Below are 15234 nucleotides of genomic sequence, written 5' to 3'. Positions count from 1 at the left end.
GTAATAAAGAATCAAGAAACAGATATTTTTTCAATTTCTTCCCATTACATTTTATGTCCACATTTAGATGTATCTGGGAAGATCTCTAAACTGACACCACTGTGAGAGGCCCCTGGGATTCACAAATATCATTTCCATGACACTCAGAAAACTGGGGGAAAAGAGGAAAATGTGAGCGGCGATAAATTGGAGCTAATCTCTTTCTGCCACAACCTGAAATGATACTTGGCCAGGTAATCTCCCCATCCTCCATGCTGTAATAAGAGCTTGTCTATCTCTCCCAGATGCCCAACCTGAGTACTGGTATCTTCCCCAAATGCTTGTACTAGAAATTTCCTAACAGGATTCCAAGGCTCTGAAAGAAAAAGAAAAATGAAAAATAATTCTGTCATGCAATAAGCATTGTAAGTTTGAAGAAAAAGCAAAGCCTGGTGTTTCAGGTCTGCAATAAATAAAACAAATAATGGATTCTCTTGGGTCATAAAGCTCAACCAACCATAAAATGTGCAAAGAGCCTCTGACAAAGGTCCTCTAAGCCTTCTGGGGCCCCATTTGATGTGGCACTGCTTTGAAAGCCCTAACCTGGCCCTGCCCCACTACCTATCCATTTCTTATCCAAGAAAGAAAATTCTTGGATCTAAACATGAAGGCAGCACAGAGTAGCTCCAGGCCTGTCTGGGAGCTGTGATCACACTGTGATTTTGTATTTTGATCATGTCTTTGGAAAGAGATGATCACAAGGACATCACCGTTTTGCACTAACAGAAAGTGAAACCCCATTAGGAAGAGATCACTGCCTCCAACTAGTTGGGTGACTTTGGACGAATCACTTAACTCTCCTGATCTTCAGCTTTCTCATGTGGAAATTAGTGATAGAACCCACCTCATGGTTGTTGTGAGGATAAAAGAAAGTAAGCAAGGTAAAGCCCTTAGTGGAGGGTTGTTCTAGAGGAAGCATCAGCGGTAATCCTCTTCCTTTACTTTGGTGGGGAAAGTGGGTCTCAATCCAGAGGTGTGGCCTATCAGGAATTCAACCCGATAAGCATCCTAAAGTCGGTAAGGAAAGGATGCAATGCACCCATTCTGCTTTCCCTGTGGCTCCTTCTCGAAAGGTTGACGCTTCTTCCTCTGCACACACACTTTCTGTCACAGAGGCTTGGTGTTAATGTCACCAGATTCTGTGTGTTATCTTCTCATCTTCTTGTCTGGTTTTACAGTTACCTGTTGGCACGTCTGTTTTCCTCATCAGGTGTACATCACTTGAGTTCATGGATCATGATCTACTCAGAGCCCTGAACCCAGAGAAACCTCCCCGGAACTCTGAGCACAGGTCTGCAATAAACATATTCGGCAGGGGTGAGGTGGGGGGGGGTGTGTGAAACCCACCAAAAAGAAAAAAACAACAACTAAATTGTCAGAAGAAGCTTTACTTTTATCTTAGCTCTGGCAACCAGTATCTCTTTAACCTTGGAAAAATCACTTAATTTCTTGGGACATCAGCTTCCTCATCTATAAAGATAATCTCCAATTCCCTTTGTTGCTCTAAAATTCTACAACTTACAGAAAAAAAAGCTGCAAAAGGATACTTTGTTATCAGGTCAGCTAAGCTGTTAAAGCAAAAGAATGCAACCAGCTGAGCCTGGACCAGTCCCTCGTCCAACATTTAAAACTGAAATTCCTTCTGGCACTTTCAGCTGTTCTCACTTGTCCTGGTTTGTTTGTTTATTTATTTAGATTGCGAAAGTTCAAGGTAATGAGCCTGTGGCTAGGATTAAAACACCATTGGGTCTGCGTCCCACAGGGCTTGACCCAAAAGCTCTGTTCACAAAGAGGAGAAAATGTGTTCAAAAACTAGGGAACACCAGTTTGAGGAGCGGGGTCCTTGGGTTGGGGGACCTGGCAGCTCAGGAATGCAGAGAGAAAGAAAACACGGGCCCACATGGGCTCTGGTTCTGGCTGTATGTAGTGTCTGCTAACAAAGCACTGTTCACCTGACAAATCGAAGGCTTGGCCAGATTTATGAGTTTCCTAAACTCCATCAGAATGGAGCCTGCTCTGACCTACAGAAGGTCACTCAACCATATTGAATATTTGTCAACATTCCATGGCCAAAGATAAAGTGAGTAAATATCCAAGACAGATTTAGACATGTCCCTGTTTAGTCCTGGAAACTGTGAGTGTCTGGGCACGAAGAGCACAGGAGGCCGATTTCCCTTCTTTGAGCACATACTCTGCAGGGCTCCAAGGTGCCCACTCCTGAGCCAGCATCTGGTCACTGGCAGCAGCTTACGCTGCAAGAAGTGAAAATGGAAGCGCACTATTTGCCCCACCTCCGGGCACGAGGGTGCATCTGGAGACACAGAGAGAAGGTTAAGTAGTGGGTTAAGTGTCAGCCCTGCAACTTGGCCAAACTCCACGTGATCCGAGTTGTCCAAGGGACCACACGGTGGGCTTCGCTTTCCTTACGTGTACCATTCACAGCCCAACTGCAATGGCGCCTCCTCTTTACAAGCTTCTTTTTCACTTAAATGAAGTACTCATTGGTATTCTCCTTTGGTGTCCTGGAGCAGCTACAGGAAATGGAAACTAGCCTCCATTTTACTACTTTTGGCTCCACACCCATCAGCTCACTTGCTTCTACAAAGAGAACATCAGAGACTCTGCAAGGTGGTGTGAAACCACAGAGGTAGGGACGCGGCCCATCTAAGCTCCTCTCGGCACACAGAACTGATAGGACGTTTCAGTATAACTAAGGCCTAGGGTTTGCTGCTCTTATTTCTGAGGCCACAGATGGGATTAAAGTAAAAGTTGGGGAAATGAGCAACATCCCAATAGTCAAAGCATTTGCTTAGTCTACCCACTTTCTCCCAAGGCCTAACAAGCCCTCTGGAGGATAATCTTTCTTTTCGTGACCAGTTCGGTCTTTTCTTTCCCCCATTGTCTTTGCCAGAAAGGTGAGTGTAAGAAGGACCTATGAGAGAAATCTTCATTCCTAAATTTTGCTTTTGGACAATCAGCTTCTGAGAACTGGTGTGGCAGGATGAACTGATGACCCATGGGTCAACCCCTCTGGGAAGACAGCACTCTGATAATTTGAGCGAAGAGTATTCACCAAAGACAAGATAAGCTGGGGTGACGTTGGGGAGCCTCCCAAAAGAAGGAAGTGTGACATTGAAAATGTAATCAGCTGCTGACCCGGGCATTTGATCTCTGAATTTTTTTCTTGTTTGAGCCTTTCTGAAGAGCAGGAAGGTGAAGTGCTTGACCTACATACTGTTCCTGGCTCAGAGCCTTGGGTTGCCTTTCAGCCCCTTCCCTGTAGGTAGTCTGTCCCTTTGGCTCTGAGAAGTGTCACACAATGGCCTCAGGTTACTGAGTCATCCTCTAGTGGCCTGAGTGAATTCAGGCAGCTTCCACAACCTCAAAAAATAGACAGGGCTAGGACACTGGGTGACTAGGACACCACACTTAGAAAAAACTTGGAAAAAAAAACCAAAGGCCATGTTGTAGTTCTTCCACTGCCTTCCCATGTGACCTGGAGAAATCACTTCACCTCCACCAGAACCTCAGTGTTCTGACTTGCAGAAAGAGGGGCTCAAGGCAGCTCATCTCTAAACTCCTTTGTAAGTGACTATTTGATGATACCTTCCTTTCCTTGAGAACTGGGAGCAAATGTATAGCATAAATGATTCTTAATTCATATATAAAATTAAATGGAGGACCAGAGTGGGCCAGTCCATGAGCAGAAAACCTGGGTGGGCCCATTCCAGACTACTTTCCATGAGAAGATTAAGAACAAAAAAGGGCCTATATTGTATTTTTCTTTATAAACCCAACATTAACACAATGCCTGACTATTAGCGGGCAATAAAGATTTGCTAATTCATGAATGAATGAAACACCCAAGGTCAAGCAGATGAGATTTCATCTTATTCATTGCTGTTTGCTCAACATCTAGCCAGAGTCTGACTGATGAGGGTGCCCAGTAGAGTTTATTGAATGGATGGATGGACGGATGGACTGATGGGTTAACAAAGTGGTGATATGAACCTTGTGAAATATTCTGTGCAAACGCAATTCCTACTTGTACCTTAAATAAAATAGAAAAAAAGCAATCATGCTTCTTCTTTTTCCAGTTTTTGTTGGGTGTGGGGAAGAGAAAGGGAAGAAAATGGAGCCAAGAGAAGGCTGAGGTGGAGAGAAAGCGAGATTAGAACTATCACAAAGCCCAGGAGTTTTGTCTTTTTCAGAGAGCAGGAGGGGGCTTTCTGTTCAAAGTTCACTATAATTAGGACACTGATGCTTTGGAGAAATAAGATATTAAATTTCTGGAATGAGGAAAGAGAAAAGAAGCTCAGAAGGCAACAGTCACCAAGAAAATGAATTGTGTAAGGAAATCAATTATGTTTTTTATTCTTCTGTTACTAATTCTCCTAGGATTTTAATTTTTATGTTTTTAAAGGGATTTAAAACATCTTTAGCACAGGTGAGGTAGAGTGGGATTAAGAATAGGCTTATGCATCAAACATGCATTTGGATTTGGGAATTTTTCACAAGTAAAGGACTGAATTTCTGCCTCAATATGCAAAAGTATCCTCTTTCCTATACCGTCCCACATGAAGTGCTAGTTACAGCTGTGTTTGGCACAGGACAGGGAGTTTGGACTGGCTCACTCTAAGGGAGGGAGAATTTGATTCCATGACAAATGAGAATGGCTACCTGGTGGTGCAGGTAAAGAATAGGCTGGAGCAATCTCAGGGTCGAGCCAAAGGAAAACACAAGCCAGCAACATGATCCATGGCCTTGGTCACTCCTCAGGAAAGGCTATTTCTGTCTCCCCAATTTCCCCAGCGCTGCTCTTGAGAGCAGTGTTGATTACCAGATAACCAGAGCCTTTGGTCTTTCACAGAATCAACAGCTCGGCAGCCACAAAGTGACAGGCATCAATACTAATCGTACAAGCCTGTCTGTAACTGGACCCCAGGACAGGCTGCGCTACACCTGCCTGTCCAGGAAATGGACTCCAGGTTCTCCCCCATGGAAACCTCTAACAATACTTACTAGCTATTGCCTTGCCTGATAAGTGGTCTGCGCCTAGTTCTGGCTCCCATTATTATATTCATTTCAGCCTGTGTCCTGAAACCTGATACCTTTGTACTTGGGGGGTGCAGTGTCTGCCACCTGACAATGATTTGACATGACACAGTGACAGAAAACAGGGAGAGAGATGGAAATAAAGAACAAGGGATCCAAGTCGCTAGGCTGGCAGCTCCAGGCAGGGGTGCCCATCAACACTGATACCTGTTAGCAGGAGTCCAGACCCCACTGACAGAACGGTCAGATTACTCATGTCAGAGCTCCATCGAGTTGGGAAATCTCAATCTTTCTTCTCAATCTTTCTTTGATGGCCAAGGTCCTGAAGGCCAAGGGCAAAATTACAGTGGGTTTTTCACCTGCACTTTTGAGTTTAATGTGGCTCAACTTCTGCCCCTCACCGCCCACTTTTAGTCCCCCAGCACCTCATTCATCTTCTTGTTCCTTCTTCCTGGGCCTCCATGACTACGGTCAGAGCTGTCACTGTGGTGGCAGACATAGATGCTGAACCACCATAGCAACCACGTGTTCGTGTTATAATCATTCAGGAGACCATCTAAGTCATGGAGAGGGGAGGGTCAAGGTGAGAGCCTTTAGGTCCTGGAAGCTCCTACACAGGCACACCAGTGGAAATGGCTAGGATTGGAAAGAGCAATGTTAAGGACGCAGTCTGACTGACCAGTAGTAACCGTGGGCAAAGGACAAGCCTACCCTCGTCCTCATCTATACAATGAACAAGACTGACTAGCCCACTAATCTTAAAACCTTTTGTTGTTGTTATGGTAGCAGTACAAATTTTAGTTAAATGATCTTTTCCATTAGACCCCAGTATATAAAATAAAGACAAATGTAATTGAGATGGATGATCCAGGCCTGGGCTTGGTGGCTCAACCCTGCTGGGCCCCCTGCGTGACCCTCTTCGACAGCTGACACATCTCTTTGGAGTGCTCACACAGCTCCACAGAGCACGGTGTGAAAACCACGAGGCAGGTCATTTCTCAGTTCCCTTCTAGCCCAAATGTTGCTCTGGAAAAACCATGGGAGACCGGGAAGGCGAAGGGAGGGCATGGGGATTTGCAGCCTGTTAGAATTATCTTCTCTTTCCCATTTTATGTTTTCGTTTTGTCATCAGTGGCCCTAGAGCTCTGTGGAAGTCTGTGGAGAGACAGAACAGGTAAAGGTAGAACATGAAAGCAGGGCCCCAGGCCCACTCCCATTGCAGTTTGAGTAGCTCAGCTGTATTTTTACACATATTGGATTTAAAATAGAGAGGAACAGGGAGGAAGTTTGAAAACAATCAGCCTAGACTCAAGTTTTACAAAAGGAAATTATACACTGGAAATAGTTCCTAATATATTTAATATATTTAGGATCTATTATCTTTTATCATCATTATGACCATCACTACAAGGACACATTTTCCCCCCAAAATAAAGTTTATTCTTTGGCAAGGGTTAATTATAATGTCAATTCATACAATAATTAAATTAATAAAATACTTCTGGCTCAGAGAACCCTTGAGACCAATTTTGATTCCATCCACACAAGGTAAGGGACCCAAGAGGCGGAGGCAGCAGAGGGAGGGTTAAGGGGAATACTTAGCCAGTGACTAAATGTCATTTTCCTTGAGACAAGCAATTCCCATTTTCTTTAAGTGTCCTAGAAACGATGATGAAGACTCCCCCCCCCCCCCCCCATTTTGGGGAATTCTTTTTTGGCCAACCAACAACTCTCAACTATCACCAGTCATTAACTGGGGATGATAACTGTAAGAGATAACATTTATAACACTTTGCTATGTACCATTCTAAGAATGTTACATTTACAACCGCCCTAAAGGACGGTACTATTATTCCTTCTTTTTAAAAATGGGAAAACTGAGCCACAGAAAGTTAAGCACCCTTCCAAAATGCCAGAGTTGGTAAGTGGAAGAACTGGGACTTGAACTAATGCCGGCTGACTCTGAAGTCTGTGCTTCTAACGCTACCGCCACCCAGGAGAGAATACAAATGAGAGAGGAGAGGATTAAGCTCTGGTAAGGCTCAAGCAAACTCTAAAGTCGACAGAAAGGTTTCTCAATGGCATAAAGCTCCCAGTTCTAGGCCTTTTTTACATCTATGTCCTTTCCCTATCATCTCGCCTTACACATGTAAATTTACCCTCCAAGACACTTGGTTATTATGTTGCTTACTCTCTTCTTATCAGTATTCAGAAAATATTAAGATTTTTTTTTCTCACACCCAGATGTAAATAACTGATCACAGGTTAATCTATTCTCCCAAGGAGAATCGTGTTTTGTTTGTTTGTTTTGTTTTTACCAGCAAGCAAAGCCTTGAACTAAAGGGATGAAGTTCCACTTGTAAAATTTCAATGTCAGCATATGAACAGGAAGTATCAACTTGAAATCATCAGTCTTCCTAGTGCCCCTGAAATCTGTTAGGGGGTTTTGAATTTATTAGGGAAAACCTGTCCAAATTGGGAAATGAATATAATCTCTACGCCAGATACTATTCAATGGGAAAACCATCAGAAGGCTTTGGCCTTGGATTTGTGGGGAGATTGTGCGGTGGGCGGGGGGGGGGTTGTGGGACAGTTAGGAGATTGGAATCACTTACTGATCCCATATGAAACTATATTCTGTACTGATACTTTGGGTCATCTGTGGGTTAACATTTCCTCTGAACATTCAAAATCCTTCAAGTTATTTATTTATGCTTGGTCTTTTCTTTTAGAGGGTTGAGAAAATGAAAGAAAAATAACATCCCCTTCCCCAAAAGCATTCACCATGGATCTTTGGGAGGAAATGGTAGGGTTCAATGAGACATACAAACCAAGCTCTCACTTCCATACTAGTCTCTCCTGCTGGCCTGGAGAAATCACTCAATACCCGTAATGAGAGGATGCAGTGGCTAATTTTACACCATAAATCATAAGGCTAATACTATGACTAAAAAGTGATACCATCAGCTTCTTTTCCTTCAAAACTGTTAGATCTTAGTCAGTTACTTATGAACGAAGATTTAAAGACTTCAGAAGCCCCTTTGCCAACAAAAGATGCTTTTGCTATTAGCTTTCTTTCCCCTTGGAAAGATTCTCCAACACCCCTGGAAGAAGTTCCTTAGCATTTATAGGGTGTTCTCAGCATTTATAGGAAGGATGCTTGCAAGGGAGCAGAAATTAACAATGCCTAGCTAGTAGAAATCCTGGAGCCTTGATACCCTCCAAGTGATACCCCCCAAGTGATAGGACAGCCAAAAACAAGAGGAGATAGGGAAGCACACAGAGATAGGGAAAAATATACCTTGTTTCTGACGTATTTCTCAAGCTGTTCAAATATGAAACAAAATCCTACCAGGCTACAAGTTTCCAGCTGTTATGATATCATAAGATAAATTTATAGCTAGAGAAACAGCATGTTTGCTTTTATAAAGTATGGAAATATAAGTGTTCCAAGTGTTAAAACTGTCCAAACAAATTAATTCAAGTAAAAATAGTTGTCTCCGATTTGGTTCTCTCACATTTGCTTTCTTTTTATAGAGCTTGTGAGCACGCTCCCCTCAACGCCAAGAGGAGAGGAAGTGCAGGCACTCCTTCTGCACATGCAAACCCAAGGAGCCCTACAGCAGGGAAATTGGGTGGCTCCTGTCCACGCTCCCACTGCCAATCTATTCATTATGATCTGAATTTAGCCTCCTTCGCAATGGAAGAAAGACAATCTGTGAGGGGCTGAGGCTGGAAACCTTATGATGTGCTCCCATTTTGCATGTTCATCACAAGCTAAAATGAAAAAAGAGTTTCTTTCCTCAGTGACTTTGAAAAGAATAGAGCGGTGATTAACAGCAATATTTTTTTTAATGAAACGCAACCCGTCATCCCTGTCATCTTCTGGCCATCCTCGCTTATACGCGCCTCCCTGACAAGAGGAATAATAATGGTCATACATCACTGCTCTGCACATCCAATCATCTAAATCTTCCCTCGCTGCAGCTTCTGAGACTCAATTACTTTATTGACATGCAATCTTCATAAGGGGAGAAATATTGTGCATGTAAGGTCACTTGGTTATGAAGACATATTATCATATTATCTGCATGAGGGTTGCAGGGCTAAGACCTGACAGAGCTAATTATAATGGTACATGATAGAAAGCTCAGTACACATTATTCGCTTGGCTGCACTAAAGGTGAGGTAAGTCCATGACATCATGGTTTTTTGAAAAAATAATGCAACTTCAGCTTGGAGGCTGTAACTCTTTGTATTTTTTTAACTCCCCCCATCTTTACTTTTTGGTTGTCACAGGCAATGAGAGAACTAGTTAATGGAGTCCTCAGATTTCAGGGAAGGGAGATAGCATACCCACGTAGAATGTGTGTGTGTGTGTGTGTGTAATTGTTTTGCTTACTCCCCATCTAACACCAAGTTTCAGTCCATTTCCTAGCAAGTGGAATGAGAATGACTCAAGGGAGAAAGGTAAAGGGATACAAATGGGTCAATTTCATAACAGAGTAAAGCTTCTCCTCACCCTCAATTAACCCCTCTCAGATCCTTGTCCTTTTCTTTCTCTTGGTCTCCATGGCAGAGGCTTATCATGCTAAGATTTAGTGCTTCTGAGTACGGTTTCTTTGTTCAGACATACCAGGTTATTTAAGTGTTCACCGTCAGACTCATGCTAGAAGCTTCATGTATTGCTGAGATACACAGCTAGGAAGTCCTCTTCTTTGCATCCTTGGCCTATTTGTCATCCTCATTCACTCCAGGTGTATCTCATATTGAGAGGCCAGAGTGAGGAGCCCTAGTGGCAATTTTGCAAGAAAGGAACATCAAGGAGAGAAATCTGGGCCAAGTCTCTGGGTCTTCCAGCCCTGCCACAGTTAACATGGACCCAGATAGAAAACTAAGGTAGATGGGTCTTTGATGAGTCATCATGAAGTCAAAATCAAGTCAGCCTCCACAGATGGGTTTGGAATAAGCATCTGAGCTTCAGCCCTGAACACAAGTTCTACTTTCAGAGGGATTTATGAGCTTATAAAGAGGAGTAAAAGAGCCATTAAAAGTATCACAACAATCCAACATAAGCTCGCTCCTAGATTATCTCTCCCTCAGCAAAGAACTAATTCTGTGAAGGAGAAGAAACAACTAAAACCTTCTAAGCTCCAGAAACCGCCTTGGTCTTGTAATATGAGTGCTTTGGCTCCAACATAAGAAGCACAGAGTAGAACAAAAAGTTGAGGTTGTCCAAATTCTCTCTTACTTAATACTCTCATAACTCAAATTCCTCAATTCCTGACACCAATGGCTCAAAAATAATGGTGACATTGGTAACAAAGCCACACAGAGATTCAGATTTTCTTTTTCTGAATTGGAAATTGTGCATAATATGATGTTTACATTAAGTAAATTTGATGCTGATCCATGTAGATTAGAAATGGTAACTAGAATTTTAGATCAGTTATTTTGGATTAGATGGTCTCATGCACTGCATTTCCACCTCCAGCATCTCAAATGCATTTTTGCAATAGGGAAGCTCAGAGTATACCCAGTTCCAAAAATTTGAGATACTAATTGAGGTAAAATTGTATGGCTGGTAGAAAGAGAATTGGGCTAAGGTTTAAGAGAGTAAACATCTACTCCTGACTCAACCACCCATAATACACCCCATAGCTCCTTAGCCAAAGCAAAATTTCTCTTTACATGTTGGAGAAAGTACTTGGGAAAGACAGTAAGGTACTGTGAAAAGACTATGGTATTGCCTAATAAATTGCCTTGAAAAATCTGGCCACCTAATTTATTGGTTTTATGATCTTGAGCAAATTCTTTGCCTTCTGAGCCTCAACTGCCCTTCTTTAAAATGGGTAATAAATTGTCCACTTCAAAGGATTAGTATGGAAATGAAAATACACTTAGTAAATGGCAGTTATTGCTACTGTTTTAGTCTTAACATGTTTGAAATTGTTTTGCAGGTCAATGATGTAAATAAATATGGACCGTGAAGAAGAAAACCGCCTACGAATATAAGACATGACTATTATTTGTGGTGTTACCAGATCAGACTCTCAAATATGACAGCCATTTGTATTTTCAATTTCAAAAATACTTTCATCAGGAAAGTCCTTGTCCATCCAGAGTCATTGGTGCAGTCTCAAAAAACACAAAAGAAAGCTGTAATGGCAGAAAGTAATGTAATGTAGGAGGGAGTTATTAAAGACCAGAAGACAACTCCATATAGAAGGTGGGCCAGGACCTGGGATCACAAAACACCTATCTGGTTGTCTACTCCACATACCTGTCCTCACCATCATCCAGAGGGTTAGAGACTACACTCTGGAGAAGAAATTAATTCTTCCTGTTTTGGAATCAGGGAATACTCTGTAACATTCTCCCTCCTAGCCTAGAAGTCAGGATGCTCCCAGTCTACTGGTTTTAGGCACACTCCTTCACCTCTTGAGGCCTCATATTTTATATCTGGGAAAGTGATTTCTAGTAGTTGGTTCCAGCAATACCCCTTCAGTTGATTACGATCCTCAGTTTAAGAAAAGCAGACACCGGAGCAATGGTAACAACCATTCTAGTCAAGAGAGGGCATAAGATTTTTTTTTTTAAGATTTTATTTATTTATTTGACAGAGAGAGAGATAGTGAGAGCAGGAACACAAGCAGGGGGAGTGGGAGAGGGAGAAGCAGGTTTCCCGTCGAGCAGGGAGCCCGATGCGGGGCTCGATCCCAGGACCCTGGGATCATGACCTGAGCCGAAGGCAGATGCTTAATGACTGAGCCACCCAGGCGCCCCCATAAGATTTTGATTTAAGTAAAAAAGAGGACTGCCATCTGCCACAAAATAGCAAAAGCAAAAGTTTTCAGCAGTGCCTTTCACTTTAAAAAGAATTTCATATCATTGGGGGGCGGAGCAAGATGGCGGAGGAGTAGGAGACCTGGATTTCGTCTCCTCTCAGGAATTCAGCTGGATAGGGATCAAACCATTCTGAACACCTACAAACTCAACAGGAGATCGAAGAAAAGAAGAGCAACAACTCTCTCATCAGAAAAGCGACCCCTTTCTGGAAGGTAGGACGTGCGGAGAAGTGAATCCGAGGCGATATTCGGGAGGATAGACGGCGGGGGAGGGGCCTCCGTCGGCCGCTTCTGGCAAGTGATAGAGCCGCCGAGCACAAAATCGGAACTTTTAAAAGTCTGCTCCGGGGAGGGACGTCACTCTGGTGGCTAAGCGGGGGGTGGAACCCTCCGGGAAAGTGGGGTCTCAGGACCCTCAGGGTCACAGAAAGACCGGGGGTGCCTGAGTGCGGCAGAGCTCCCAGGTATCGGAGCAGGGAAGCCGGCTGCAGAGACGGAGCCCAGACGCGGGCTCTCAGCTCGGGGTTGCCATAAACCGTGATCCGCGGCACAGTCGGGCCCTTGCTCCTCCAGCAGGAACCCAACAAGCGGCAGATCCGGGGAGACTCACCTTCCTCCCCCGGGAGGAGCCGCGCGGGAGTGCACCGCAGGGATCCGCTGGGTTTGGAGACTCCACCCGGGGTCGGGTGCCAGAGACAGAAACGCGCGGTCACAGGCCGGGCGAGCACGGAGTGCGGCCGGAGACCGGGGAGACGGGAGTGACTGACGGCTGTTCTCTGGGGGCTCACTGAGGAGCGGGCCTGAGTTCTCGGCCCCTCCGGGGCGGAGATTGGGAGGCCGCCATTTTCACTCTCCGCCTCCAAAGCTGTACGGAAAGCTTGCAGGGAACAAAAGCTCCAGAGAGCAAACCCAGCAGATTACTTAGCCAGGAGGGGGCAAGGGCGGGGCAATTCCGCCTCCGGCAGAGACATTTGGAAACCACGGCAACAGGCCCCTCCCCCAGAAGATCAGCGAGAACAGCCAGCCAAGGCCAAGTTTACCGATCAATGAGAACGGCAGAACTCCAGCGCTAGGGGAATACTGCACATAGAATCCATGGCTTTTTTACCATGATTCTTTAGTCTTTCAAAGTTAATTTTTTTTAACTGTCTTTTTTTCTTTTTTTTTCTTTTTTTTGAATTTTTCTTTTTCCCTTTTTCAACCAACATCTTATCAATCCCTTTTTTTAAAAAAAAAACATTTTTATTTTTCATTTTTAGAGTCATATTCTATCCCTTCATAGTAGTTACCCATATTTTTGGCTTATATATATAAGTTGTTCTCTCTTTAAAATTTTGAGATAGTTTCTTCTAACAGATTAAAATATACCCTAAATCTCTAGTATATGGTGTTCTCTATTCCCCTGCCTGATCACATCCTCTCCCTGTTTTTTTCTTTTTCTTTTTTCTTTTTTTAAATCCTCTTTCTTTTTTCAAACAACTTCTTATCAATTCCTTTTATAAAATTTTTTATAATTTCCATTTTTACAGTCATTTTCCATCCCTTCATCATATCAACCCTTATTTTTGTACATATATAAGTTTTTCTTTCTTTAAAATTTTGAGAGACACTTTCTTCTAAAAGACCAAAACACACCCCAAATCTAGTGTGTGGCACTGATCTATATACCATATAGATCATATTTGATCACATTCTGGTTTTTTCTTTTGTTGTTGTTGTTTTGTTTTGTTTGTTGTTGTTTTTATCTTTATCTTTTTCTTTTTTTTTTTTTCTTTTTCTTTTTTCTCTCTTTCCCCTTCTTATCCCACTGCTTCAGGTCTTTTCTGATTTGTTTAGAGTATATTTTCTGGGGACGTGGTTACTCTGCTAGCATTTTGTTCTCTCATTAATCTATTCTCCTCTTCACAAAATGACGAGACGGAAAAAATCACCTCAACAAAAAGAACAAGAGGCAGTACCGACTGCCAGGGACCTACTCAATACGGACATTAGTACGATGTCAGATCTAGAGTTCAGAATCATCACTTTAAAGATACTAGCTGGGCTTGAAAAAAATATGGAAGTTATTAGAGAAACTCTTTCTGGAGAAGTAAAAGAGCTAAAATCCAACCAAGTAGAAATCAAAAAGGCTATTAATGAGGTGCAATCAAAAATGGGGGCGCTAACTGCTAGAATAAATGAGGCAGAAGAGAGAATCAGTAATATAGAAGATGAAATGCTGGAAAATAAAGAAGCTGAGAAAAAGAGAGATAAACAACTACTGGATCATGAGGGCAGAATTCGAGAGATAAGTGATACCATAAGACGAAACAACATTAGAATAATTGGGATCCCAGAAGAAGAAGAAAGAGAGAGGGGGGCAGAAGGTATAATGGAGCAAATTATAGCAGAGAACTTCCCTAATTTGGGGAAAGAAACAGGCATGAAAATCCAGGAAGCACAGAGAACCCCTCTCAAAATCAATAAAAATAGGTCAACTCCCCGACATCTAATAGTAAAACTTACGAGTCTCATAGACAAAGAGAAAATCCTGAAAGCAGCTCGGGAGAAGAGATATGTAACCTACAATGGTAGAAACATTAGATTGGCAACAGACCTATCCACAGAGACCTGGCAGGCCAGAAAGGACTGGCAGGATATATTCAGAGCACTAAATGAGAAAAATATGCAGCCAAGAATACTCTATCCAGCTAGGCTGTCATTGAAAATTGAAGGAGAGATAAAAAGCTTCCAGGACAAACAAAAACTAAAGGAATTTGCAAACACAAAACCAGCCCTACAGGAAATCTTGAAAGGGGTCCTCTAAGCAAAGAGAGACCCTAAAAGCAACATAGACCAGAAAGGAACACAGACAATATACGGTAACAGTGACCTTACAGGCAATACAATGGCACTAAATTCCTATCTTTCAATAGTTACCTTGAATGTAAATGGGCTAAATGCCCCAATCAAAAGACACAGGCTAACAGACTGGATTAAAAAACAAGATCCATCGATATGCTGTCTGCAAGAGACTCATTTTAGACTCAAAGACACCCCCAGATTGAAAGTGAGGGGGTGGAAAACCATTTACCATGCTAATGGACACCAAAAGAAAGCTGGGGTGGCAATCCTTATATCAGACAAATTAGATTTTAAACCAAAGACTGTAATAAGAGATGAGGAAGGACACTATATCATACTTAAAGGATCTATCCAACAAGAAGATCTAACAATTGTAAATATCTATGCCCCTAACATGGGAGCAGCCAATTATATAAGGCAATTAATAACAAAAGCAAAGAAACACATC

General features: G+C 42.7%; 1 protein-coding gene across 6 annotated transcripts in view; it reads right to left on the bottom strand.

Annotated features, from left to right (window-relative positions):
- LRMDA (leucine rich melanocyte differentiation associated) overlaps positions 1–15234 on the bottom strand; it is a 1063938-nt gene that overhangs the window by 104871 nt on the left and 943833 nt on the right. The window contains exon 6 of one of the 6 annotated variants that reach the window (XM_035022465.1): positions 6170–6249. The exons of the other annotated variants lie outside the window; for them this stretch is intronic. Within the exon in view, the coding sequence (XP_034878356.1) occupies positions 6185–6249 (65 nt within the window). The 3' untranslated portion in view covers positions 6170–6184. Of the gene's footprint in view, positions 1–6169; positions 6250–15234 lie in introns of those variants that run through there. 6 annotated transcript variants of the gene reach the window in all.

Source organism: Mirounga leonina, unplaced genomic scaffold, assembly GCF_011800145.1.
Source record: "Mirounga leonina isolate KUSES-001 unplaced genomic scaffold, KU_Mleo_1.0 Mir_114, whole genome shotgun sequence".
Classification (NCBI taxonomy): Eukaryota; Metazoa; Chordata; class Mammalia; order Carnivora; family Phocidae; genus Mirounga; species Mirounga leonina.
The sequence above is the reverse complement of the archived record's forward strand: the minus strand, read 5'-3'. Positions and strand labels throughout refer to the sequence as shown.